The sequence below is a fragment of the Idiotropiscis lumnitzeri genome, chromosome 1 (genome assembly GCF_059441095.1).
Source record: "Idiotropiscis lumnitzeri isolate Australia: NSW breed Sydney's pygmy pipehorse chromosome 1, RoL_Ilum_1.0, whole genome shotgun sequence".
NCBI classification, from domain to species: domain Eukaryota; kingdom Metazoa; phylum Chordata; class Actinopteri; order Syngnathiformes; family Syngnathidae; genus Idiotropiscis; species Idiotropiscis lumnitzeri.
In genome coordinates, this window is record NC_142391.1 from 32,014,462 (window position 1) to 32,041,304 (window position 26,843).

Here is a 26,843-nt window from a genome sequence, read left to right on the forward strand (position 1 = left end):
AACCATTTTGTATTTGTTTTATTATGTTGAACCTCTCATCTTTACCAAAATAAAGTAGAAAAGGCCAACAGGAAATACATGTGAAATTGAACATATTTGCATTACCCTGAAAGCATGCAGATTGCGAGTTGGAGGATGTGTTTACATTCAGTAAGCTGGGAAGCATTGAGGTGTACAGAGGCACGTACGTCCATTCAATAGAAAATTACTTCAGTAACTATATTCAATTTGCGTGAGAAACGGTATTGCTGGTTTCGTGGAAAATGTACTTTAAAAAAATGTGCTCATTGGACTGGAATCATCACTGAAATTAGTTGATGTCACGGTACCTGATTGTATAATAAACTACTACAGATAGAAAAAAAAACATTTGGTGAAAATTAAATGCTTTTAAAACTCACCAAAATGAAGAAAAAATACAATTTAGGTACAGCCCCCAGGTTGAGTTCTCACTCGTGGGATATATTGTACCGGTAATTCAAAATGTGGGCTGTTGCCATTAAAAACATACACACGCAAAAATATTTCTGAGTTGTTTTCCAAACCCAGTACCCAAGGCCTTCTCTGCTGGCCTAACATAATCAAGAAAAAATGATCATATTCTCCACATTGCTGTCATATTATATCCAAGCCTTGTATTTTTAGGTGACTTTTTATCCAATCAGAATTCCGCTAGCTCGTGTTGCCAGCCAGGTTTCACAATACCAGTAGCAGGCACTATTCTTTCCGAGGCCTTCAGATACAATTGCCCGGGCATCTCTTCTGTCAATGAGATTTCAGATTTGACAGGCAGTTGCGATAGCCAATCAGATCACGAGTTGGTCACAGTGAGCCTTATCGCTGGCCTTCCCCTGAAGGTGATGAATGCATTTTGTGATTGGACACTCACTCGAGAGGGGGCAGCGCTATGCAGAATCAACACACCCGAAAGTCGTAACTGGCGACCGTTTGAAAATCTAAACTATATGCTTGCTTTTTTAAACCACAATGGCCAAAGGAGGGAAAAGTGTGGATTAATCGAAGGCCATTTTCAAGACGGACCTTTCAAGAGAAGCGAGGTCGTCCAACACTTACTTAGTACTACTGGGTAAGTGAGTTTCTGTATATTATTTGTCCAGCCGTCAGGTACATTTATGAAACGTGTCATAAATGATGGTATTATGAGGTGGATTTATTCAAGTTGGACTTCACTGAAGGCTCAGATGTGAAATGCATGGCCCGCCACTGTCCAAACCCAATTGCTGAGTAGCAATTTTGTGAATTTTAAGGCAATTGGGTTAATTATTTAGACCCAGTACAATGGGTTGAAGACTGGATTTGGGTGGGCTGAAGAGACGAAGCTGGTCACCAGTATACTAAAGTTAAAGTCAATTGAATATGGTATTCTCAAAAACTGGAAAAACTGTGCCAAGCATATCGAGTGAGTGACTTCCTGTGGTAAAACACTAGCAGTAAAATTTGTATTATTTCTAACCAAATCTATACTGATAACCTGGTGCCCCATTTTTTGGCATTTTTAACTCATCAGGACGGGTACTTTCTACATCTCGTTGGAACAAAATCTTGTAAAAATATGATGGGACAAATCTTTAACCCACTGAGCTGGGTATAAAATAACTCAGTAAGGGCTCATTCCCAGTGCTGGGTTTGAGCTATTTCACCCAATTTGGGTTACTTTTAACCAGCAGTTTTAGACATATTTTTCTTATGACTTGTTGTTGTCTGAGAAAAAAAGCATTGTACAAAGCAGCAAGATTGTTTAGGAGAAGCTAGAACCAGTTGTAGCCTCTCAATACAGTGACCGCCCCGAGTATCACGGGGATATATTCCAGAACCACTCGCAATAGGTGAAAATCTGAAAAAAAAAAAATACAATTTCATCCCTCTCACATGTTTTAGTCGCATTAAAACATATCCAAACACAGTTAAAACTCCAAACTAATTCATAAAAAGATTGTAAATAGATTTGAGAACACACAAAACTAGCGCAAGCACAAAATCATAGAAAAAAGTTTAGGTACTGTAGTAGGTAGGTGGGGTGCTGTGTATTGTCAGTGAGTCAGTGTCTTGTTATTGTATAAAAACATAATAAAAATGAACGCAAAGAATTAAACTGGTTTTATAAAGTTTGATTAAAGTACATAATGCAGAATTCAATTGTTGACGCGTTCCTTTTAGGGTCGTGGCCTATAGTAAGCAATGTCAGGACCTCAAGTCGGGTTGGTTAAGCAGAAGCTCTTTGTGTGTGTTCTCACTTTAATTGTATGCATATGTGCTTGTCTCGTTCAATGATTGACTGAAAGTGCGTTGGTCAGTGTGGCTCTCCTGTATTTGCCACTTCACTTGAGAATCAGCATATTTAAAGCTTATTTGTAACTTGAATTTTGGTTTAAGATACAGTGCAAAAATGTTTTTTAAAATTAACCTACCAAGCAACTGCTCTCAACTCGAAAAGCTCGGAAATTGGGGTACTTGGTAATGAAGGTACCTCTGTAAATTTCTACCTTCCTCTCTATTCTACAGTACAGATGACTTGGAGCACAAATAGTAAAAATCCACGAAAAAGTAATGGCCATTATGAATGCAAAATATTTTTTATCCCCCTAAAATCCTGATTAAATTTGGTAATACCACTAATGAGTGTTTCTCATGAAAAACAGGGGTTGCCTCCCACCCCCAAAACAAGTAATAATTAAAAAAAAAAATGTAAACAAAATCTACAAATAAGTGAGTCCGCAAATAAGTGAGTGCGAGGCCCACTGTATTTCTATTTTCCTTGGTTCTAAAAATGGGGGGGCGAGAAAATAAAAACGATATTTCACGTCATATCAATTGGGACAGTGGGTTTGATATACAGCTTGATCGCAGAGCAAACTGGTAAGTCAAAGTACCACTATGTCGATTGCATAAAAAATACAGAATACATAAATGATTAAACCCAGGGGAACACTGTAGTACTAGGAAAGAGAATTAAAGTAAGTATGAAACCTTTTGTTGAGTAAAATCCTTCAGTGGTTTTAAGTCTGTGGGGGAGGCGGTGTCCTGTGCTCAGGAAGTCTGGGCAACCTGCAGTTTATATTGACTTGTTTGCTATCCTCCCGCCGCCCTTTCCCGTCACCTTTCTCCTTATTCTGTCGGCAGAGCTTCAACGCCCGGGAGATGAACACGTCCAAGTCGAAGAGTCGTTCTTTTTGTTTGACAGGAAGTGACTCGTCAGGATGGATGTCAGAGGATTTTGAGGTGGTGGTAGTGGAGAGAGCTGGGGGAGGAAGAAGAGGAGAGGTAGGAGTGGATGGAAGGAGGGAGCAAAGAGATGGAGGGGTGACGGGCGGAAAGGGGCTGAGTCTCTCCTCGTCAGTGAAGTGATGAGGCTCCATGTCCGGGTAGTGGAAGACGGGAGTCCGGAGGTCCGTAGGGGACGTCGGGAGAGGCGGGGAGGAGGTGTAGCAGGGGTACCGCTCCAGAGATGGACTCGGATTGGGCGAATGCAGACGGGACTGTGTGCTCTCCACCCAACGGGAGATCTCCTGGAATAAATCTCCCGTCCCAGTTCCCGTTTCAGCAACCATGACATCCATGTTTATCTCCCTCACGTCCTCCACGCTTCCAGCAAGTGGCTGGATGGGTACCAGAGGGGTGTTTGTGTTGCGCTTCCAGTGAGACAGATCCAGAATGAGGCGAGGTTCTGAGTAGTGCTGAGGTTTGCCATCCCGCCATGCAATCCGGTCCAGATAGGACGGCGAGCCCACCTTGTAGTCGCACGAGCGGCCGCAATCCAGGTCACCGAACCCGAAACCGCAAGCTCGGTCCAGAGAGGAGTGGGACTGCTCCAGGTAGCGTTCGGCGGAGCTGCTGTGGGAATACTTACGCGGGTCCACCTTGAGGGAATGAAAAGATGCCAAAGTGAGTGAGTCCTTTTTGTCTGACTTGCATTTCATTGTGTCATTTTGAAGATTCATTTTGGGAGCCAAATATGGTAGCTTTTATTAATAAAGTTATGGTTAAAAACAATACTAATGTTATTAACGTTTTCTAAGAAGAAGTAACTTTCTATGGCACACTCACATATGCTGGGAACAGTTTGTTTTTTAATATCAGACGGCCTCCCAGATCAACCCATCCATTTTCCCCAATCCCTGTGGCCAAAATCTGCTGTGTTACCCAAAAACCACCAATGTGTTCTCAGAATATTACCTTAAATTTACTTCACCTACAGCACACAACTACAAAATGTCGCTCATGGTAAATGGTATCACACTGTGGAGATGCGGTAACTGACGTAATGAGGAGATAAAAGCTAGTCATGTCACTTTACTACGGAGCCCCTTAGGGGACATGGAAGAGAAAAAAAAAATTGCGTTCCCTCGCAAAGGGAACCCAAAGTTGTTTTTTTTTCGAGTGAATGTTTATTTATTTATTTTTTTTAATGCGCGTTTATGTACTTCCGGGTCAGTTTGACTACCCTTGCCTCGAATGCGCTGCTGTTCAAGAGACGACAGTTGGACGTTGGAGGCGGCACTAATCATGGAGGAGGGCTTGGAACTGTCTTTCACTGCTTTGAAAACCGTGTTTAATATCCAGAACTGATTTTATTTCTTTGTATTTCAAGACAATTTCAAAGTAAAATTCAATTAAACTCGCCCACGGGTAAACACACTCCATCTTTGCTGCGTTTGTTTACACAGAAGATGACCCGGAAGTACATAAACGCGCATTAAAAAAAATAAACATTCACTCGAAAAAAAAAAAACAACAACTTTGCATTCCCTCGCAAAGTTTGCGAGGGAATGCAATCTTTGCAAGGGAACGCAAAGATTTTGCAAGGGAACGCAAAGTTTTTTTTTTCTCTTCCGTGTCCCCTAAGGGGCTCCGTAATATTGCTATTATTAAGGAATTATGTTAGAGTGAATTGTATGTACCTTGTCGCTTTTCATGCGCATAATGTCACCGTGAGGGACATCTCTTGACCGCAAGAAACGTTCCAAGCCCTCCTCCATTATTAGTGGCGCCTCCAACGTACTGTCCTCTCTTGAACAGCCGCGCATTCGAGGCAAGGGTAGTCAAACTGACCCGGAAGTACATAAACGCGCATTAAAAAAAAAAAACATTCACTCGAAGAAAAAACTAAACAACTTTGCGTTCCCTGGCAAAGTTTGCGTTCCCTCGCTAAGATTGCGAGGGAACGCAAAGATTTTGCGAGGGAACGCGAAGTTTTTTTTTTTCTCTTCCGTGTCCCCTAAGGGGCTCCGTAATAATGAACAGGAAGTGAGTCCTGAATTTTTGAAAGTCCAACTTTCGCCCTTTTTTGCATGTTTACAGGGGTCATTCTTTTGCACCCTAAATTTACAGGGTTCAGCCGATTGCCTTAAAATCCCGGCTGTACCATCTTAAGACCTGGGACAAACACTGGGACAAAACTTTTTAGTTTCCGAAATACTATATGACGGGGGCGGGGCTTCAAAGTTTCCGTTGAATATTTCCTTTGCCGCAATGGACAAAATGCTTAATAACTCCCGTGCAGAGGCTGCTAAAAATCCAAAACATCACATGTACATAAAGAGTCGGTAGCCGAAGACACCTGTATGTTAATATTCAGTTATACACCTTGCGCCACCTAGTGGCGACTAAAAATATAATTTTTCACATTTTAACGTAAGAGTCACTGATGGTGTAGTGGTACACTCTCCCGAGTTGTGTGCGGGCAGCGTGGGTTCAGTTCCCACTCAGTGACGGTGTCTATGTCTGCCCTGTGACTAGCTGGCAACCAGTTCTGGGTCTAGTGCACCTTTCGCCCGTAGTCAGCTGGGATAGGTTCCAGCACCCTCCCGCGACCCTGTACAGGATAAGCGGTGTGGATAATGACATGACATGACACATTTTAACGTACTGCAGGGAGCCCTTTAAACGAATCCGACTGAAAATTGGTCAGAAATGACTCAAGACATTAATCTTACTCCATACCGAATTTTGTGACTTTTCGTCAAAGGGCGTGGCTTTTACGGTGCCGCAAAGTTCGTAAGCAGGTTAACAAGGTCACCCTCATATTTGCTCGGATGAGTGTTTAGGCCTTCAGGATGTCATAATATGAATATCGTCGTTTTTTGTGATAAGCTGTGGGCGTGGCTTGGCACAGTTCACCAATAAAACAACGCTGATTTTGAGGTTCGAAATATGAACGAAAACTCGTGAAACTTTACACACACAACAGGCCTGACAAAATTATCAATTTTTTATTAGTTTCTCGTTCAGTTTTTTTTTTTAAATGGCACTCTATCGCCCTCTAGAAATTTTCAAAAAACCAGCCACGGTTGTGTGTTTCACCTAGCTTTTTGAAATTTCTATGGAGTATGTAAAAGGCCAAGACCTACAAAAAGGTCTCTTGCAGCCATGATCTAAATTGCACAAGAAGTCGGCCATTTTGAATTAACTTCAAAGGGGGTGTGTCACCACAATGGCCAAATGCTTAATAACTCCCTTGCTTATGCTCCAAAAATTCCAAAACTTCACCTATATGTAAAACGTCCCGACCTGAAGACATCTATATGTTATTATTCTGTTATACAAACTGCGCCAACTAGTGTAAAAAAAAACAAAAAAAACCCAAACATTTTTTTTTAGATTTTAACGCACTGCACGTTAACGAATCAGACTCAAAATTTGTTACATAAGCATCAAAACATTGATCTTACTCTCTGACGAATTTTGTGACTTTCCGGCAAAAGGCGTGGCTATTACGTTGCTGACAAATTTGATTGTACTCTGTGGCAACAAAAGCTCCGGCAACATGACTCAAATGATCCTATCTTCTCGAAGTTTTTCACATTTGAGGATACTCCAGCCCTGAACACATCTACTAACTTATTTTTCATCGTAGTGGTAGAGCCACCAACTGGTTAAAGCTAATACAAGTTATTTTCTTTGATGTTTTTCTCCGAGCAGGTCAACAAGGTTAACCTCATATATGCTCGGATGAGTGTTTAGGCCTTGAGGATGTCACAAGACGAAATTCGTAATTTTTCGTGAAAAGTTGTGGGCGTGGCATCGCACAGTTCGGCAATAAAACAATGCTGATTTTGAGTTTCTATATATGAACCAAAACTCGTAAAACTTTGCACACACATCAGGCCTGGCAACATCATCAATATTTTATGAGTTAGTTGTGCAGTTTTTTAAAAATAGCTCGCCATTGCCCTCTAGAAATGTTCTAAAAAGCAGCCTGGTTGAGTGTTTCATCTTGTGTTTTGAAAATTCTATGGAGTATGTATAAGGCCAAGACCTACAAAAAAGTCTCTTGGAGCAATGAGCTAAATTTGACAGGAAGTCGGCCATTTTGAATTTACTTAAAAGGGGGTGGGTCGCCACAATGGAATAAATGCTTAATAACTCCCCTGCACATGCTCTAAAAAATCCAAAACTTCACCTGTACATAAAACGTCCCGACCTGAAGACATCTATATTTTATTATATTGTTATACGCACAATGCCATCTCATGGTATCAAAAATACATGTTTTTTTTACTGTTTAATATCTGCACGAGGCCTTTTAACGAAGCCGACTGAAAAGTTGTCAGAATAGCCTCAAGACGTTGATCTTAGTCAAAGCCGAATTTTGTGCCTTTTCGGGAAAGGGCGTAGCCATTACGGTGCCGCAAAAATGTATTAATCTCAGTGGCAATAATAGCTACCGTAACATGAAGACGATGATCATAACTTCTAGAAATTTTGCAAATTTGAGGCTAGTCCAACCCTGAAGACATCTACCAACTTATATGTCATCGTAGTGGTAGCGCCACTTACTGGTTAAAGCAAATACTAGTTATTTTCGTTGATATTTTTCTCAGAGTAGGTTAACAATTTCGCTTATTTTGAGGTACTAAATTTGAATGAAAACGCATGAAGCTTTGCATCCAAATCAGGCCTGGCAAATGAATCAATATTTTATTAGTTTGTCGTTTAATTTTTTTAAAATGGCTCGCTATTGCCACCTCGAACATTTGAAAAAAACGGATCTGTGTTTCATCAAACTTTAGGAAAATTTGATGAAGCATGTCAAGGCCATGACATAATAGGAAGTGTCTGGGAGCCACATTCTAAATTGACATTGACACTTTGAATTTACTTCAAACATTGACGAAGCTTTGGCAACAAAAACTGCTCTAACTTTAACTCCACAAAAATTCCTCTTGAAGATTTCTCACGTTATTTCTCGTAAATATTTCACATTTCCAACGTGCCAGTACCCCAACGTTGCCAGGGTTGCGAGGGCCCTATATAGCTGCTCGCAGCTCTAGTTCATTTTGTTATTCAACTGTTTCTAGTATTGGTAATATTGTTATTGTTCATTCAATCGATAGTTCATACACCCATTTTCTATACCACTTATCCCCATTTGCGGTTGCGGGTGAGGTGGAGCCTTTCCCAGCTGACTTTGGGCTAGAGTTGGGGTATACCCTCAACTGGTTCCCAGCCAATCTCAGTGTGTGTGCATGAAAAACGAACATTTATATCAAAGCGCAATTTAAGAGTCTTGCATATTTTTAACATGTGGAGGGAAGATGGATTAGGTGGATTAAAGCCATGCAAGCACAGATTTCAACCCTTTATCTCAGAACTGTGAGTTGGTCGTCCCGACCATGTCCTGACCGTACTTGGTATTTCCAATGGTTCAATAGAATGTTAATGGGGTTTTTGTTTATTATTCATTTTGGGGTTAAATGAATAACCCAAATAAATTGCATTGGTCCTTTTTTGACCAAATTTAGTTTCTTTTTGATCCAACTGTTTCTAAAGTGTATATAAAACAAATAGAACTTTTTTAGGCGTATTCTACCTGGGCCTCCTCTAGAAGTGAGGTACAGCTAGCTCGCGGGTCCCTCTGTACCTCCTCTTCTTCTGTCGTGTCTTCAATATCTGAGGTCATGTGACCAGAAGGCATGCATCCACAGCTCCCGCCAAACTGTGGCCAGCACACATCTGTCGATACGCTGTACAGAACGGAATACGAAAACTTTTTTTTGTTTGTTTGTTTGTATTCAAGTTATGGGGTTATTATTTGGCAAATTAATTGGGTTAACCTGTCCCAGTGGTTGCTGGAGGCCTGGCTCAGACTGTTGCCGAGACTGTGTCCCGTGATGAGGTTGTCTTCCAGTTCATCCTCAATGCGGAAGGGGTGCGACGAGGTGGGCTCATCTTCAGGACACGAGTATTGGCGCAGGAAGGAGTGCGACAGCGCCGCCTCGGCCGTCAGACGGTCCATGGGATTGAATGTCAGGATTTGCTCCAGGAAGTCCACAGCTGAGAGGACAGTATAACAAATATCAAATCAGTTTTATGCCACGTCATGACATAAATTATTTTAAGACACTTTAATGCTTTAAAAATATATATTGAGGACAGAAGGCAGAGAGAGAGAGAAAATTACAGTGGGGTTGAACGACTGGGAGAACAATGGGCACAACAACAGCCATATAAACAACACTAATTGTCCCATGATAAATCAATGCTAGTAATATTCAACCTTTTCTCCGCACTATTTTGCTCTTAAATGACTCCAGTAAAACTCCATGGTTCAGTTTTCACATAACTGGTAGTTGACATTTTTTAAATTTAAGAAAAAAATATTATATCTTTATATTTACCATGTTAATATCGTGGAACGTAACTGTAGTGATCCAAGGGGATTACTGTACTCTAATCTTGCAACATAACATTTCTTTTATGATTTTATGAGTGTTTCTTTCCTCATGAATTTGGCCTGAATTTTCCCAATCAAAGCATCCAACATGTTTACTATTTCAGCTGCATGTCAGAATATTTTCACCTTTCGTTTTTTTTTTTTTTTTTTTTTGCATTTTACTTATTTCATATACAGTATTATACCATTAGATTGGTCAATACATTTTAAATTTTTAAAAAAATCAGAGATGGAAGAAACCTTTGTTTGGGCTGATTCTGAATCTTTTTTTCCCAGCACATCAGGTTTTGATGATAATAATAATGATAATGATTATTATTATTAGTAGTAGTAGTATAAGTAGTAGTAGTATAAGTAGTAGTAGTGGTGGTAGTAGTAGCAGTATTAGTATTATTATAGGGTGGCACGGTGGATGACTGGTTAGCACGATGGCCTCACAGTACAGAGGTTGCCTCGTGCCTGCATGTTTTTTTTCCGGTTACTCCAGTTTCCTCCCACATTCCCAAAACATGCATGGTAGGTTGATTGGACGATCTAAATTGTCCCTAGGTGTGATTATGAGTAGTTATTAGTCTTTGTGTGCCCTGCAATTGCCTGACAACCAATTCAGAATGTACCCCGCCTGGCTTGTAGACTGCTCCAGCTCGCCCGCGACCCTTGTGAGGAGAAGCGGCTTGGATAATGGATGGATGGATAATAATCATTATAATAATACCTGATTAAGAAACTAAAGAAAAAAAATGACCCCAGCTATGCTCACCTCCGCGACATTTACGTAAACGGTTCACTTCAATCAATGTGTCCACTCACCTTCTGCATTCACCTCAGGCATCAGCACAGAAAACGGCTTCTTGACTATCCAGCCACGATGAATACATGAAGGCATCACCTGGGAAGGCAAACGGGTCACACATTTACAGTTAGCTCATCATTGTATGATGCTTACACTAGTTATGTATGTACCGTATACTTATTTCTATTTATAAGAGCAAGCACCTGTAGCAGGTCCCGTCTGTCCTCGTCTCTGATTACGGGCACGGTGTCAAGAATCAGCTGCATCTGTTCCAACTCGTGAGCTCCTGCGAATGAAAGAGCCCTCAACAACCAGTGACAGTAGCATAGCAATGGACAGGCCAGTTAGGAGCACTTCTCTAAATAAACTGAACGACAGCCAATTAGTGTAATAAGAATGAGAATTGTATGACGAGTGATACATTTATTTGACGAGAAAAAATAATGAGGATGTTATATTGTCCGTAATATATATGTGTAATATATGACTGCTTATTTTCTAACTGCTCCACTTTATTCTTGCAAAATAAGTTTTTTTTTGTCAGTACACTCATGATATTATTGCGGAGCCTCTAAAGTAGCAAAAAACAAAAGAAAAATTGAAACATTTTTTTCATTAGGATGAGAAATTTTCTTATCTGCTGTATTTTTCTCCCACATATCTATCTGTAAATGTTACTGTAACTAACCATGTTCATATTTTTGTGAGCAGCAATAGTGATTTTATTTGTTGTATTTTATTTTCACTTGAAATTTGCATTGAAAGGTTTTACTTCTGGTTTAAGATATGTGCCTTTATTTTGAACGCAAACTTCCTGTTTACTACGGTTCACACTTAAGGTAAATTAACGAAGAGTACGCCAAAAGTTTCATATTGAGCCTCAGAAAAACGGACATTTATTTTTCTAGCACCTCCTCCGAAGAGGCAAAAGGTGTGTAAATGATGGATATAAGTATTTTGTGTTTGTAAATATTAAGTGTTGAATGTGAAATATGTCAGCTCATTGTTTGCGTGTGATTTGAAATGTGTTTCAGCTCTTACGGTGGTTTGAAGGTTACACGTTATGGATAAATCTTGCTAAAAAATAAACCACAAAATCATTGGTTCGGAGGGCATGCTACAGTTACAGTTAAAAAAAAATCATGATTTTTTTTTTGCAAGATCTCTTTTTCGCATTTTCTCAAGCGTAATACTTCATTTATGCAACATTCAAATGATTCAACATCACATTATATTAAGTTATTCTTATACCACTGCAAACGTCTAGGGTCAAAGCTTTCTTTTTCTTGTGGTATTCCATCTTTTGTTCTTGTCACAGTCAGCTTTTTTCTTGACATTCATTTTGTTTCAACTTTCTTTTAACAACATTCTTTTTGTTATTACTCTAATAATCCCGATTTTCGCACCACCACTCCGCTCCCCTCCTGCTAAATTAGATGTAGTTTTTAGACTGTGCCAGATAAAGTGTCTTCTTCGGTATTATTTGCAGCATGGCGCAATTAATGTATGACTTTCCAAAGTAATTTTATTGTAGTGACGTCACCAGGCCACCAGAGAGTGCTACACCAAAATATAAACCGCCAGGTTCTGTTTACTTTAATAAATCCCACAGTTGCTTCCAGCATTTGTGGATTCAATATTTTTGGGCTTTTGTTCCCACAAGCAGTATTGCCACCACTTTTGTAGGTAAACACCTTCAGTGTATTTGGAAGAACTTGCACTGGGTTCCCCGTGGTAAGTATGAGTGCCATAAAAGCAATAAAAGGTGATTGCTCAGCTGCTTTGTGGATTGCGGTGTTAGGTGAAAATGAAAGCTGGATGTGTGACAGTAGCAGCCTCCTGTCGTATGCACTCCCCCATGGTGTCGAGCAGGCCGGTAGAGGTCAAATAAGATGCTAGAGGAGGAGCAACATGCAGACTTACTCTGGAATCGTTGGTATTCTGCTCACACAATCCCCAAGACTATACACAAATACTATCGACCCTCTTCTGTTGAGGACGGACAATCACTCAACAGACGCCACCTTGTGCAATGTAGTGTTGAATTATGGAAGTGTGATTCATCATATAGGGGAAACAGCTTTTTAATATTCCACTTCCAATGTTTCTAATTGGAAAAGAACATTAGGGGCAGACTGAGAAGAAACAAAGTAGACAAAAATTGAAAGAAGTTGTCGTGGTAAGCACAGCTGCCTCATAATGTTAACATTATAACAAAAGGGGTCATAATTTCAACTTTTTTCCTCAGGGGAATGTGGCAATCTTACTACTTTATTCTCATAAAAGCCGAAATGTATCTTCACATTTAAAATGTGTTGTCTTGTTGTTACAACTTTCTTCTTGTGATATGACAACTTAATTCGTGAAGCAATATGAACTGTCCTCAGAATATTCAGTTCTTTTATTCGATGAAATCTGTATTATGGTTATATTACCGCACTCTCTCAATGAAATTTCATTGTACATTATAATAACCACTTAATTGATTCATTTTTAATCGAATTCTGTCTTTCTCTTGTAACATTTATTTTTTGTGAATAATAATGTGACCCAAAATCATATAATTTAAATTCTGCGACACGAGAATTGTTTTCTTGCTCAAATATTACATTATTCTTGAAAAATGGTGATGTTTTCCCACAAAATAATTGGCAATTCCACCCTTAATCTCAAAACACTGAGATGGGTTTTTTTTTTCCGTTTAATATTGCAAGTATATTTTTTAAACATTCCTACTTTTTTTCATCGGGCTACCCATAACATACTAGCAGCACTCTATGTAACATAATAACTTAAATCTTAAATATCATAACTTTTTTCTCTGACAATATCAAGGAGGGATTTCCACCATTCTGTTACAAGATTAGCTTCTTTTTTAGTGCGGCGCTACTACTCCTTCGTACTTCAAGAGCACTACATGAAACACACTGCAATTCACCATTGTACATGTCGAAAAATAAAGCTGTAGTAACAAAGTTTCTCGGATTTATAGGTACAGTTCAATTTAATTACAATTAAAAATAACTGACAACATGTCACCCATATCCCAAATACAATTGTCATTTACAGTATTAATTTGCAGAAAAAAAATATTCAAAATATCTAAACAGGTCTGTCCCTTTTTTTTCCACTGCTGTATTTGTTCAGTATATGTTACCTGCAAAGAGCATGCGTCCCGTGAGCATCTCAGCCAGAATGCAGCCTGCGGCCCACATGTCTATAGCCTTTGTGTAGTTGTTAGGGGACAGCAGCAGACGAGGAGAACAATACCACTTGGTGACCAGACCCTCGGACAGATAGCCCTGTGGAAAAAAGATAAGTAAGGTCTTACAATACCGCATATTGTAAAAAAATAAAATAAATACTACAACAAAGAAGCTTCAGTGGGGTCTTTTCTGACAATTTTATTTTTAACTTTAAAAAAAAAAGAACAACGCCACAACATTAGGGACACCTGTAAAGTGTTTCTGTCGTAGAGAAATGTGGTTTTATGAGGATAAGTATGATCAGCTTTGATGAAGTATTCAGTGAACATTTATTTTTGTGGATGTGAATTCCCTTTGTGCAGTGACTCTGATTTTCACTAACAGATACCTCGGGTTACACTACTAACTAGTCTAACTCCAATCCTCACAGGCAATATAATACTGCAACTTTATTTTTTAAACATTACAATAGTTCAGTTATAGGTTTGATTGTATTATTTTCATTTTATCGGCACAAAATTACAACTTGTTGCCCAAAAACATTACAGAGACAATTAAGCCAAAACTTTAAGGCCTCTATACTTGCATTCAGCACACGTCTGGCGCCAAGAACGGCCTAACAGTGCACAGCTTTGGGCTACACCAAGTGTTGGTATTTTCACTAATGCAAGAAACTTGGCATCGTGACAAACTGGTGGTTTGCATTGTTGTGGGTGTGAACACAGTTGACTTGATTCACAGCATATCAAAGCAACTCATTCCCTTTGAAATTACCAAGTGAAAGGCGCTCAGTCTTTGACATGGTGGAAGCAGTAACAGATTTTCTGAAGTCCGTGCAGGAGGTTAAAGTGCATAAACTACGTTTAGAAGGAACTGCCATCAGCAAATGATTGTATATGTAAAGTTGGCCAGGGAGATCACCTCCCCTCAGTGAAGTGGGCACTTCGAGACTGCCTGACAACCCCGCCTTTACCTGTTCACGGTGTGACCTCCAACCTCCCAACCCCATGTACTCCCCTAATATGTGCCCTGGACAAGGGGGTGGTTTCAAATATATAATACAGATTATAATAACGATGATAATCTGAGGGTTAGTGAAATGAGCCAACATTCAAATTTTACTAGCATATTGAACATCGCAGACTACACCTTTAATTGTAACTTCAGAAAAACTTTAAACGTGACAATCTAAGGATATTCGGAAACAAGAAATCTGTCTTTAAAACCATGAATCTTGCTTAGTTTTGATTATATCACAGTATGTTTATTATTGCGATTGAAGTGCGAGGAAACATGTAGTTTGCCTTTAAGTTAATTTGATTTTACAGAAGTGAATTTCTTTTCCACTATCCTATCTCAGTATCACAACTTCTTATTTTTCATTCATAGCCAGCTCTCTGATTTTGGTGTTGGTTACACTCTAGTATAGTGTACGACACAATCCTCTTTAAAGGCCAAAACCGAAGCTGAAATGAAGTATGGCGGTTCAGTAATAATTACTACAATTAAAGAATTATGTTTGTCAAATATTCAAAAAGTAACAAAAAAAACCCCAATGAACTTGAATATCATTTTCTGGAGCTACCTTGCATTTCGGTTGAAGAGTTAAAGTTGGTTGTTATACTTTGTAGCAACTTGATATACGGTATGTAAATGTTAAATTACTTGCCTCTTCTTCTTTATGCATGTTTTTTATGCGCATCTCTTAAATATTAAGAAGTTAAACAATGTACACAAATCATTTAATAATGCTTTCATGCACTAAATCAATACTGTCTGCACCAGTTATAGTAATAATTCAGTTTAAATTGGTAGGGCATGTGCATGGTTTTAAATGTGGGCTCTTGCTCTTATCCGCTGTTTCCTTCTAACTAATTATTGCTTTATCTTGTACTTGTCATGGCGTAATTGCTCAGTTTTGTCAGCCATATGAGACAGCGAGGGGCTTAAAGATGAGCTCAGGTAAAATGTCTTAATCCCATCGTGAGAAATTGCTTTTCACACCATGTAAAGGACTCGACCTCAGTCAGGTACATGGCAACGGCAAGCGTGGCATGAAAATAATGACGGAAGGCCACAATATTATACTATACACTTTGTTTAAAGGGGCAAAATATCAGAAACAGCTCTGTGTGCTGTAGACAGTTTTACACCACAGCAGATCACAAGCCACAATAATAACCACGTGTGAGGTACTTTGCCGGATATATTTGCATATTGTACTTATAAACACATTAATATCAGGATATAATTGTCATAACATTTTGGAAAAGTTACATAAGTTTAAAAAAAAGTTCCATAAAAATGTAACAACCGCAATTACTAACATATTGATTATTTACGATTGTTGTAAATAAAATGAGAAATTAAAAACATCATATTGATAGACACTAACATTATTATAAAACATAGTAATTAAAATAAACAAGCAAATTCTAGTGATTCAACTTTCTTAAATTGTCATCATTATATATCATTATTATTGATATAGTGAGAATTGTTTACATTTTTTAAAAAAGTTAAACAAGTACACTGTATGTGTAAATAATGTTGCGTAATTAACATTACAATCATTACATTATACTTTGTGTGGCATCACTATACCCAAAATAGGGTCATTCAAAATGAAAAGGAAAATGTTACAAAAAGTCCATCAAGACATGACGTGATTTTATAATGACCACTGCAGCTAATGTTACTCATGTTACTCTCCTAACAAATAAAATAACATGGTAAAAAAGTCATAAAATATACCAAAATATTAAAAAATATCAAATATTTTAAAATTGATTAAAATCTAAATTGAAAAGGTTCAGAAAAAATATTTTCTAACCAAGAACAAACTAAAATTAAATGAGATGAATAAAATAGCATAATAAATATATTAGTTGGGATTCATTCCAGTATAAATTCGTCTGACCAGCTTTATGATTAAAGAAAGCAAGAGACAGCCCTTCATCAAGTGTACCTGATAAAGTGAGCAATGACCGACTCTTTAAATATTCTCATTGCTCAGCCTTTCTTCCTTCCTCTTGAATAATTTGTGGCCTAGCTAATGCTGCAGACACACACAAATGTCTTTGAAAGTGTAAACATTAGGACACATTGCTGCTTCACATTCTCTCACCCTCCACTTCACTTCCTGCCTAAACATTTTTTGGCCCCTTACCCCTGTTTGTCCTCTGCCCCCCTTTATGCAAACACACCCGCTTATGTGGCACCCAGCTAATCCGCTGCCCCATGATCGGAGCTTGACGGAGATCTCCTTTCATCTCTCACACAGGCACACACACGCGCGGACACGCGCCCACACACACACACAAGCCTTGACTAATGTTACAGTATTCCTGTTGACACTGAGGGTAACATTAGTACTAAACCTAACACTGGACAGGTTGATGCTGGTACGCTGTAGTATATTGTGAACCACAGGACACTTCATTAAGTACCCCTGCCGAGTCTTATGAGGCCGAACCAGGGTCATTATAGTTTGGGAATTTTAATTATAGTTAGTTATTTTGTTTTGAGTTTTGTTATTTCAATTTAGTTTGAATTAGTTTTTAGGGCGGCTTTATTAGTTTTTATTAGTTTTATCAAAAACGCTTATATTTAGTAGTTTACGTTTTTTTTTAACTCGGTGATTAAGGGCAACACAAATAAATTTGACATGACTTGTGTGCAAGACTAGAAAAAGACCATGGTAAGTATTCTATAGTAAGTATGGACATACAACTTGCGGTGGTTTTACTGCTGTTGGGGGCTGTTTTTTGCGCAATCGTGTCCGGAGACGAAACTCGGAGCTACGGATCGATCGTGTACTCAAGAGATCAGCTGTTAGCACTCCGTGCTAACCCCGCGTCGGCTCCCGCAGCGAGACCCGATATCCCCCGCGAGCTGAGGAGGAAGAGACGGGGATGTCGTGCGGGGGCTAAACGCCAGGGAAGGAGGAGACGATACCACCCCGTCCTTCCGTCCGTTATTATGGGGAATGTTAGATCCCTCCACGATAAAATGGACGAGCTAACAGCGCTAACCCGACACGAGAGGATTGTCCGGGAGGCTAGCTTGCTGGTGTTCACGGAGTCGTGGCTAACAGAGCTAACGCCGGACGCCGTCGTGGAATTGGACGGCTTCCAAATACTACGCGCGGACAGTGCACTGGAGAGCGGTAAGAGGAGAGGGGGAGGGCTGGCTGTGTTTGTTAATGATAGATGGTGTAACCCTGGGCACATAACTGTTAAGGATCAACTTTGCAGTCGGGACATTGAGATGATAGCTGTTAGCATGCGTCCGGTCTATTTACCGCGAGAGTTCAGTCATGTGATCGCGGTGGCGGCGTACGTGCCACCCTCTGCAAATAGTGAGACAGCCTGTGACGTACTGACTGCAGCTGTGAGCAGGCTACAAACACAGCACCCAAATGCCCTGCTCCTTATCTCTGGTGACTTCAATCATGCTTCTCCTTCCTCCTCTCTGCCTTCATTCAACACAATATGTAACCTGCCACACAAGAGACAATAAAATATTGGACCTTTTCTATGCCAACACCAAGGAGGCGTACACATCACTGCCCCTCCCCCCGCTGGGCAAAGCTGACCACAACTTGGTTGCTCTCCTGCCTGTGTACAAACCTCTGGTCCACAGGCAGCCAGCTGTGACACGCACAGTTCAGCGATGGTCCGGACAAGCCGAGGAGGCCTTAAAGGACTGTTTCAACACAACTGTGTGGGAGGTATTCAGCAAAGCTCACGGTGAGGACATTAATGGTCTAACAGACACAATTACAGACTATATTAACTTCTGCATGGAGAACACCATTCCCACCAGGACTGTAAGATGTTTCTCCAACAACAAACCCTGGATCACACCGGACATTAAAGCTCTCCTGAAGGAGAAAAAGAGGGCTTTTGTGTCGGGCGACAAGGACGAGCTGAAGAGAGTACAGCGTCAGCTGAGAAGGAGGATCCAAGAGGGGAAAATGTCCTACAGGATGCGGATGGAGGAACAACTGCAGCGGAACAATGCCAGGGATGTCTGGAGGGGCCTGAAGACCATCTCAGGCCACGGACAACCAGGTAAGACCCAGGAGGGGGGGGGGCTTCAGTGGGCAAATGAGTTGAACCTATTTTTCAATAGGTTTGATCAAATGCCTGACCCCGCTCAGGCTCCCCTGCTGCAGCCCCCACCAACCCCTCCTGCCACTGCGAACGAGACCCTCTCTCCCCCTCTCTCTCTCCTCTCTCTCTCCACAGGCTCCAGTTCCCAGCCTCATCAGACAACCACCACTTCCTCCTGCTCAGCCTTGTTCCTCACAACATCTCAGGTGAAGAACCAGTTGAGGAAGATCATCATCATCATATCTTATCGCTCCATACTGATAGCCATTGACGAGCGGTGTTATTTGCTAGCTTAAGGTCATTGTCTGTGCACGGGCTGCTCAGGCGACAATCCTGGAGAATGTGGGCCATCGTTTGGTTGGGGTTTCCGCACGGGCAGTCAGCGCTGTTCTTGAGGCCCCACTTGACTAGGTTATCCCCAGTCTTGCCAACCTTGGCTCGTGCGCGGTTGAGCGTGGCCCAGTGACGTCTTGGGAGGTCTTTTCCCGCAGACAGGCTCTCGCAGATGTCGGGTAGAGCCTCGTTTGGGTTGTCGCTATCGGTACGTCTCCAGGTTCTGAGTCGGAAGCTTGGGGCTGTCGTCGCGCCGAGTCCGTCGATAGTTGAGGAAGATGAAGGCGAGGAAGGCAGCAGGCCCAGATGGGATTAGCTCCCAGCTCCTCAAATCCTGCGCAGACCAGCTGTGTGGAATCGTCCAGCACATGTTCAACCTGAGCCTGAAGCTGGGCAGAGTCCCCCAGCTGTGGAAAACATCCTGCCTGGTTCCGGTTCCAAAGACACCCCATCCGAAGGAGCTCAACAACTTCAGACCAGTGGCGCTGACGTCTCATCTGATGAAGACCCTGGAGATACTGGTCCTCGTCCATCTGCGCCCCCTGGTCAGCTCCTCAATGGACCCACTCCAGTTCGCATACCAGCCTGGCATCAGTGTGGATGATGCCATCATCTACCTGCTCCACACTTCACTCTCCCACCTGGAGAAGGCGGTTGCCAGCCCACCTTATTGGGAGACAAGCTGGAGCAGGCAGGAGTGGCCCACCACCTCATCACATGGATCCACGACTACCTCACAAACCGGCCACAGTACGTGAGGACACAGGACTGTGTGTCTGACGTGCTCCTCTGCAGCACGGGAGCGCCGCAGGGAACTGTTCTGGCTCCCTTCCTGTTCACCCTCTACACCTCGGACTACAAATACAATTCCACAACCTGTCACCTGCAGAAGTTCTCTGATGACTCTGCGATTGTCGGCCTCATCACTGACGGAGACGATCGGGAGTACAGAGGGGTTACTCAGGGTTTTGTGGACTGGTGTCAGCAGAACCGTCTCCAAATCAACGCTGGGAAATCCAAAGAGCTGGTGGTGGATTTCCGCAAGCGTCAGCACTCTCCACCTGCACCAGTGAATAATCAGGGAACAGACGTTGAGAGGGTCTCAACTTACAAGTACCTGGGTGTTCATCTGAACAATAAACTGGACTGGAGCGACAACACAGATGCTCTCTATAGGAAGGGTCAGAGCAGACTCTTCCTACTCAGGAGGCTGAGGTCCTTTGGCGTTCGGGGAACACTCCTCAGGAACTTCTATGACTCGGTGGTTTCATCAGTCATCTTCTATGGAGTGGTCTCCTGGGCAGGAGGCATCTCGGGCCAGGACAAAAAGAGACTGGAAAAACTAGTGAGGAGGGCCAGCTCTGTCCTGGGCTGCTCCCTGGACTCTGTGGACTCAGTGGGGGGCAGGAGGATGACGGCAAAACTGTCATCAATGCTGGACAACCCAGCCCACCCACTCAATGACACTCTTAGAACACTCCACAGCTCCTTCAGTGATAGACTGTTACACCCTCACTGTACCAAAGAGAGATTTCGCCGCTCCTTCCTGCCGACTGCTGTCAGACTTTTTAACAAGAACATTGGGTCAGGCCTACAAACGGGAGGGCATTAGTGCAATTGTGCAGTCCTAGGATGCAATATACACTACTACTGTACTTTCAGCCAATGGTGTACTTAAATATTGACCAATGATGTATTTTGTTTACCATTACAGTATTCTTATTACAGTACATCTATCGCTGCGGTATTTCTACCATTGCAGGACGTTCACTATTACAGTACTTTTATCATTACAGTACTTTTGTCATTGCAGTATTTCCTATCATTGCAGTACTTTTACTATTACAGTACTTTTATCGTTGCAGTATATTTTATCATTGCAGTACTTTTTACCATTACAGTACTTTTATCATTGCAATATTTTTATCATTGCAGTATTTTCAATCATTCAGTAGTTTTTATCATTACAGCGTTTCCCCCTCTGTATAATGGACAGGCATTAGGAGTGTTTCCTTACACTTATATACGTTTATACTGTGTATATTTGCATGCTTTTTATGAATGTCTGCTGCTAATGTTATACATTAACGGCTACATTACGCCGCCGACTCTGTGTGATCTATATCTTTGCTGCTGTAACACCTCAAATTTCCCCATTGTGGGACTAATAAAGGACATCTTTATCTTTAAATTTAACAGAAATATTATTTTAAAACATTTTGCTAATACAGGGTACAGTTTGACAGTCCACAGACTTTGAATTAAATATAAGTGCCATGCATGATACCGCTTCTATTGTGCATACATGCACTCTAATTAAATAAAGATAGGATAGGATGGGACCACAGTGTCAAACCCCCAACCTTAAAACTGTGAGGCACTTTCCTAAAATGCTGACCAGTATCAAATCCATTTGTCAGTAAAGGACGTTAAAGCCCACAAATGATCCATTTATGCCAGATGCTTCATTTGAAATACTATCCCTTATCACTGAGTCATTCTTGCACTGGAACAATGCTTCTTGTCCTGAAGAGCCCTTATCTCTTCCCTCATAGCGCACCGACAGTACCTCAGCATAAGGGGACAGAATAATACTTTTTACAATTTCATTACAACGTGAATATTCACCAATCTTCAGTGTGAGCGGCTCACACATCAGACTAAAAATAAGGAGAGAGAAACATTCTAGTCATCCAAGAGATGGAATTTGTATTAAAAATCAATGTTAATATAAGAATGTGGATTTATTAAAAAAAAACATGCTGTAAAAGACTACAGCTCTATGGCCTCAAAAGGGAATAAAAAGTGTTAAATTCACAACAGAAACTCATATAAAGCTGGCATGTTTAAACAAGTGCAGCTGATGTTGATTCATCTGAGTCTATGTGCAAAAGATTAATGAGCAAAAATGTGTCCTTGAAATAACAGCTTCAAAAGAACACTGGCTTGTTAAAAGCAGAATAGCATTATTGTTGCCATGGAAACCTCAGAGAGCTTCAATGTTGATGGACCAACTAGTACAAGTCTCAAGTTGAGTTTGCACTAGCAGCAGTTCCCAAGTTTTGAAAGTGTGCAGTGTTTTTACGACAAGCATTTGAATTTTATATGACATATCACATATTAGTCTAATTAGCAATTGGCATATTTGTTGTCACGGCTAACAAATTTACATTTACAACAGTGAAATTTAAATTATAGGGGAGCCGTGAAGCAAAACTAAAACAAAACAGCAACAAAATCTCAATTGTTTCCAACTATGGCAATAATTGTGATCTTCAAGTAACAGCTGTTTATGTTATACTTGCTTTTAATAGGGAGAATAGTGTCACAATTGTTGTATCGCCTACTTTAGAGCTCCACAATATAGTCTGACAAGACAGGACACCTCCCAAGTTGGCACTAGCATCAGCTACAAAATTAGCTTTGGGTGTCAAAAGCTATTTTTTATTCAAGAGATGCGAAGGTTTGCGTTAGTCATATTATTAAAAAAAAGACATAATGGTAAAAAACACAAGGTGTCTGTAATAGATACATCTATAATGAAAATATTCATTTTTCTTATATAGCCAAGTTAGCTGAGCAATTTAACACATCTAGCACGTATTGAGCAAAAATTCGAACGTCAATATTTTATATTTGCAACCGTGCCACTCTCATTATAGTCCTAATAAGATTCAATTCAAAAGTAACTTTTTTTTTCCATTAAATTGTAAATTACTTATTCAACAATATATATTTTTTAATATATGATACTTTTCGGTGCTTTGCAGTACAAACAAAGAACTACAATTGTCCCTGACTGTTTAAGCTTACCTTATGAGAATAGTGGGGGTCAACTATCCGGGCCAGACCAAAGTCTCCGATCTTGAGCAGCAGTTGGTCAGTGTTGATGAATATGTTGGCAGGCTTCAGGTCTCTGTGCAGCACGTTGGATGAATGGATGAATTTGAGGCCCCGCAACAGCTGGTAGAACAGCAGTGTGGCGTGACCTGTGGAGATTTCAACTTAAGACATTTTCACACCAAGAAGCACAGCGTGCTGCAGGATGTGAATGCTTGGTTGTTTCCATTGTCAAAATTTGGAAAGCATACTACGTTTGGCAGTTGGTACTCTGCTACTAGTGTACTCGCGGAGGTGGACAGGTCCATAAAGGGTGGCGCAGGAAACCATGCAGTTTGGAAATGTACCAGAATTTGTTTGGGCAAGTATCCAGTCAGATTGGTCTCGGTCCACTTGTTTAGTGCGCACCATGATTCGGATGAAAAAGTTTGAGCTTCATAAAACGAATTGGGAGGTAGCACACCATACATAAGGATGTGGATTCCGATTTGGATTACAGGATTCGCACTTGAACAAAGCAATCAAGAGTTTACGACATGAGAATTCTTTTTAACTGAAAGAAAAATGTTACCTAGTAACAAGAAAAAAAATTAAACTAATTTACCACATATATGGTCTATTCGTGACAGATTGCGCTATCAAATGTAAAACCAAACAAATCAAAAACAAAGACTATCAAGTGTAAATGCACACAAAACCTTCGCTTTTAATCACACTAAGTTTCTTTGTAATAGGTCAAATTTGGACTAATTCTCATCATTGCAGTGATAGGACCGTTTGTGAAATATTGTGCAACGCAATATCAAACCAAACAAATGGAGAGTTGTTGAACTGGTATTTTTCTTACGGGACCAAATCTGTCAAGAGTAAACACAATCAAAATCTCTGATTTGGATTGGCAAACACACTCAAAATCTGTGGTTTGGATTCTATAAACACATCCAAAATCTGTGTGGTTTTTTTGTTGTAAATATGCGCTTTTAACTGTACCAAAAGTGGCCTAGTAACAGACCAAATCTGGACTTTGTTGCTATCTGCTTAGACACAAACATAAAAGCAAACTAATAGAGTCATTGCACCACTCTGTTTTTTAACCAAGCCAAAGCTCTCAAGTGTGAACCAATCTGTACCTGTCGACAGCGCTCCTTGCTCCAGCAGCCGAGCCAGATCCGTCTCCATGCACTCCTGGATAACGTACAGGGCACCAAGCTGGGCTGGGTCCCTGGCAGGTGGTTGTCCGTGGGGCGCCAGTACCTCGTGTACCCGGACCACATTCTCATGATGCAACCGGCGGGTGATCTTCACCTCCCTAAGCGCATGCTTCACCGTGATGGGGTCACGCATGGCCAACTTCTTGATGGCCACGCGACGTCCCATGCGCTGGTCCACGGCCGACAAAACCAGCCCGGTACCGCCGGCGCCGAGGGGCCTGATGTCGACAAAGTGGGCGCTGAGGTCGAAGCCGTGGAGGAAGTGCGAGGTGTCTTGTCTGGCCATGATTGATGGCTGGCCCTGATTGGAGAGTTGGTGTTTTTATGCAATAAAATGTTTGTTTTTTGTTGTTGTTGTTGTTCATTAAATGTTTCGGGAGTTTATCTCTTCTCATTCCATTCTACAGTTCAGATTTCAGAGGTGAGGAATTTGAGCCACATGGCTTGATTCAAGTCAGACTTAGTCTACTCACAAAATGTTAGGGAATTAACTTTTACCTTTACATGTCCTTGACCTTCTCTAAACTTTCCAATGCATATGTTGACCTATTCCCGTTATAGTGATATCTCTTTGATCCAGGAAAAGTATTAGCCTCAAAATTTGGCATGAAAACTCTGCCAAACAAATCTTGGGAGTGACTCGCTGCAATGAAGTAAATATGTGTGGGCAAACTACGGCCTGGGGGCCACATGCGGCCCGTTAAACGTTTTAATCCGGCCCGCCGAACTTGAAAAAAATTAAATGAATAAACCTTGTTTGTGTCAAAGATATTTTGTTGTAATGCTTTTCTCCATTTTTATTTCACTCATTCACGACCAGCCCAGTAAAAAAAAATGGATTTTGACGTATTTATCCGTCAATGGTATTGAATGAGTTAAAATGAAATGTATTTTTTTTCTCCGATAAGGTGAGGTTGCCAAAACACTCCATCCATCTGCTCCTGGTCCGGCCCGTCTGTAAAATTTTAGAACCCATTGTGGCCCGCCAATCAAAATGTTTGCCCACCCCTGAAGTAAAATATCACATATACCTGTTGTGAATTTTGCAGTTCAAAAGTTCCAAGAAGGTCAGATCAAGTTCTCTTGTAAAGTTCAAAGTGCATTTCACGTTCATCTGAAATTTTATCCAAAAGCCCATACCCCAACTTTTTGTGAGACGTGTGAATCACCAATTTTAGTACTTGCTTGGCTAAAAAATATAACTCAACTTGTCTTGGAATTTATGAGAGTCAAAACTTGAATTAATTTTAGAAATCAATTTTTTTTAAGAGTGCCATTTATGTCTATGACTTGGAAGGGACTCAGCTTGACTTACTTGATTTTTGCCACTGTAACTTGGGATTAGTTTGAAACATGAAGGTTAAGTCTTGACACTTACTGATGTATGACTCGGACATATGTGACTTACTCCAACCTCTGCGGGACACTCATCAACTCAGCTCAGTTATCCATAGAAACAGCTGCATTTTGGACAGCTACAAGATTGTCTTGCTGGTCTTCCATGATGCCGTCAGTGGTTCAGTCACACGTTTGTCCCATGTAAGCACCAGAAGACAATCAGTGGTGGTCTCCCAGTTTTTGAATCACTTGCCAATCTGCTTCCTGTTGCCAATACTCTGGAGTGGTGGGAGGGGATTTCAGCACCCCACAATGAGGATCAGTCGGGCAGCGCATCTGTCACCGTGGCTGCGGGAGGGAGGAGATAAAGGAAGTTGTGGGAGTCACACAACAACAGTCTTCAGTTACAGCAATTATCTATCTATCCATCCATCCATCATATTCTTTGTCCAATTTTTTCATTTATATATTTACTTGTTTAAATTATGTGTTTTATTTATATAATAAACAAGTATATGTAAATATTTTTTTTAAAAGTTGGACAAAGAATATAATACAACAGTTAAAGTAAAACAAATGATTAAAAGTTGAAATTACAAAACATATGTTATTAGATATAATTAAATCTTTAAATAAAATAAAAATAATACGTTTGAAAAAGTTTGCAGTGGGGTAGAACTTGTACTGCCTATAGTTGTCTTATTTTGCTCCAGTGTATACTGACCAGGAAAATAAGGCAACCAAAATATTAGGAATTCCGCAGCTTGATGCAGCACAATTGGACAATACAGCAAACTACAAAAAACAACAGTAACACTGGAGTATTTTTTTACAACTCTCGGATTGAATCACATTCTATTGTGCAGATGCACGCTGTTCGAAAGCACGTACTTTGAAACAGTCAACAATCACTGCAAGGGGCCAAACAATCAAATGACCAAAGCTTGTTGACACATTTCTCTCGGGTCGCTCAACAAAAGGATCACCGAAGAAACGAGCAGGCCACCATGAAATAACGGCTTCATCACACTTCACATTTGTGCTCACCTCAAAATCTGCAAAGTGTGTGCGTGTGTTGATGGCAAGAGAGAAAGAGAGAAGGCTACATATATGGTGCTGGATGGGAGGTGCAGCTTCAGACTAACTTCATAAATAATAAATCACCACTGGAGATGACGCTTTATCTGTCTTTGTGTGTGTGTGTGGGTGTGTGCGTGTATGTGTGTGTATATGCATGTGCTAGCGTGTGACTTTTGCAGCTTATGCAACAACATTCTTCCTCATACAAATGAAATTATTTCCACCAAATTC

The 26,843-nt window shown here is 40.7% G+C and overlaps 1 protein-coding gene across 2 annotated transcripts in view; it reads right to left on the reverse strand.

Moving 5' to 3' along the window:
* mapk4 (mitogen-activated protein kinase 4) overlaps positions 1-26,843 on the reverse strand; it is a 29,141-nt gene continuing 2,298 nt past the window's right edge. Inside the window, exons 2-10 of one of the 2 annotated variants that reach the window (XM_088295385.1) lie at positions 25,603-25,880; positions 24,114-24,495; positions 22,957-23,132; positions 13,645-13,789; positions 10,691-10,773; positions 10,505-10,583; positions 9,075-9,294; positions 8,831-8,984; positions 1-3,878 (exon numbers count right to left, since the gene is read on the reverse strand). In XM_088295385.1, coding sequence (XP_088151511.1) covers positions 3,018-3,878; positions 8,831-8,984; positions 9,075-9,294; positions 10,505-10,583; positions 10,691-10,773; positions 13,645-13,789; positions 22,957-23,132; positions 24,114-24,480 — 2,085 coding nt within the window. In that variant the 5' untranslated portion in view covers positions 24,481-24,495; positions 25,603-25,880 and the 3' untranslated portion in view covers positions 1-3,017. Of the gene's footprint in view, positions 3,879-8,830; positions 8,985-9,074; positions 9,295-10,504; positions 10,584-10,690; positions 10,774-13,644; positions 13,790-22,956; positions 23,133-24,113; positions 24,496-25,572; positions 25,881-26,843 lie in introns of both variants that reach the window. The other variant, XM_088295377.1, reaches the window with a different exon arrangement.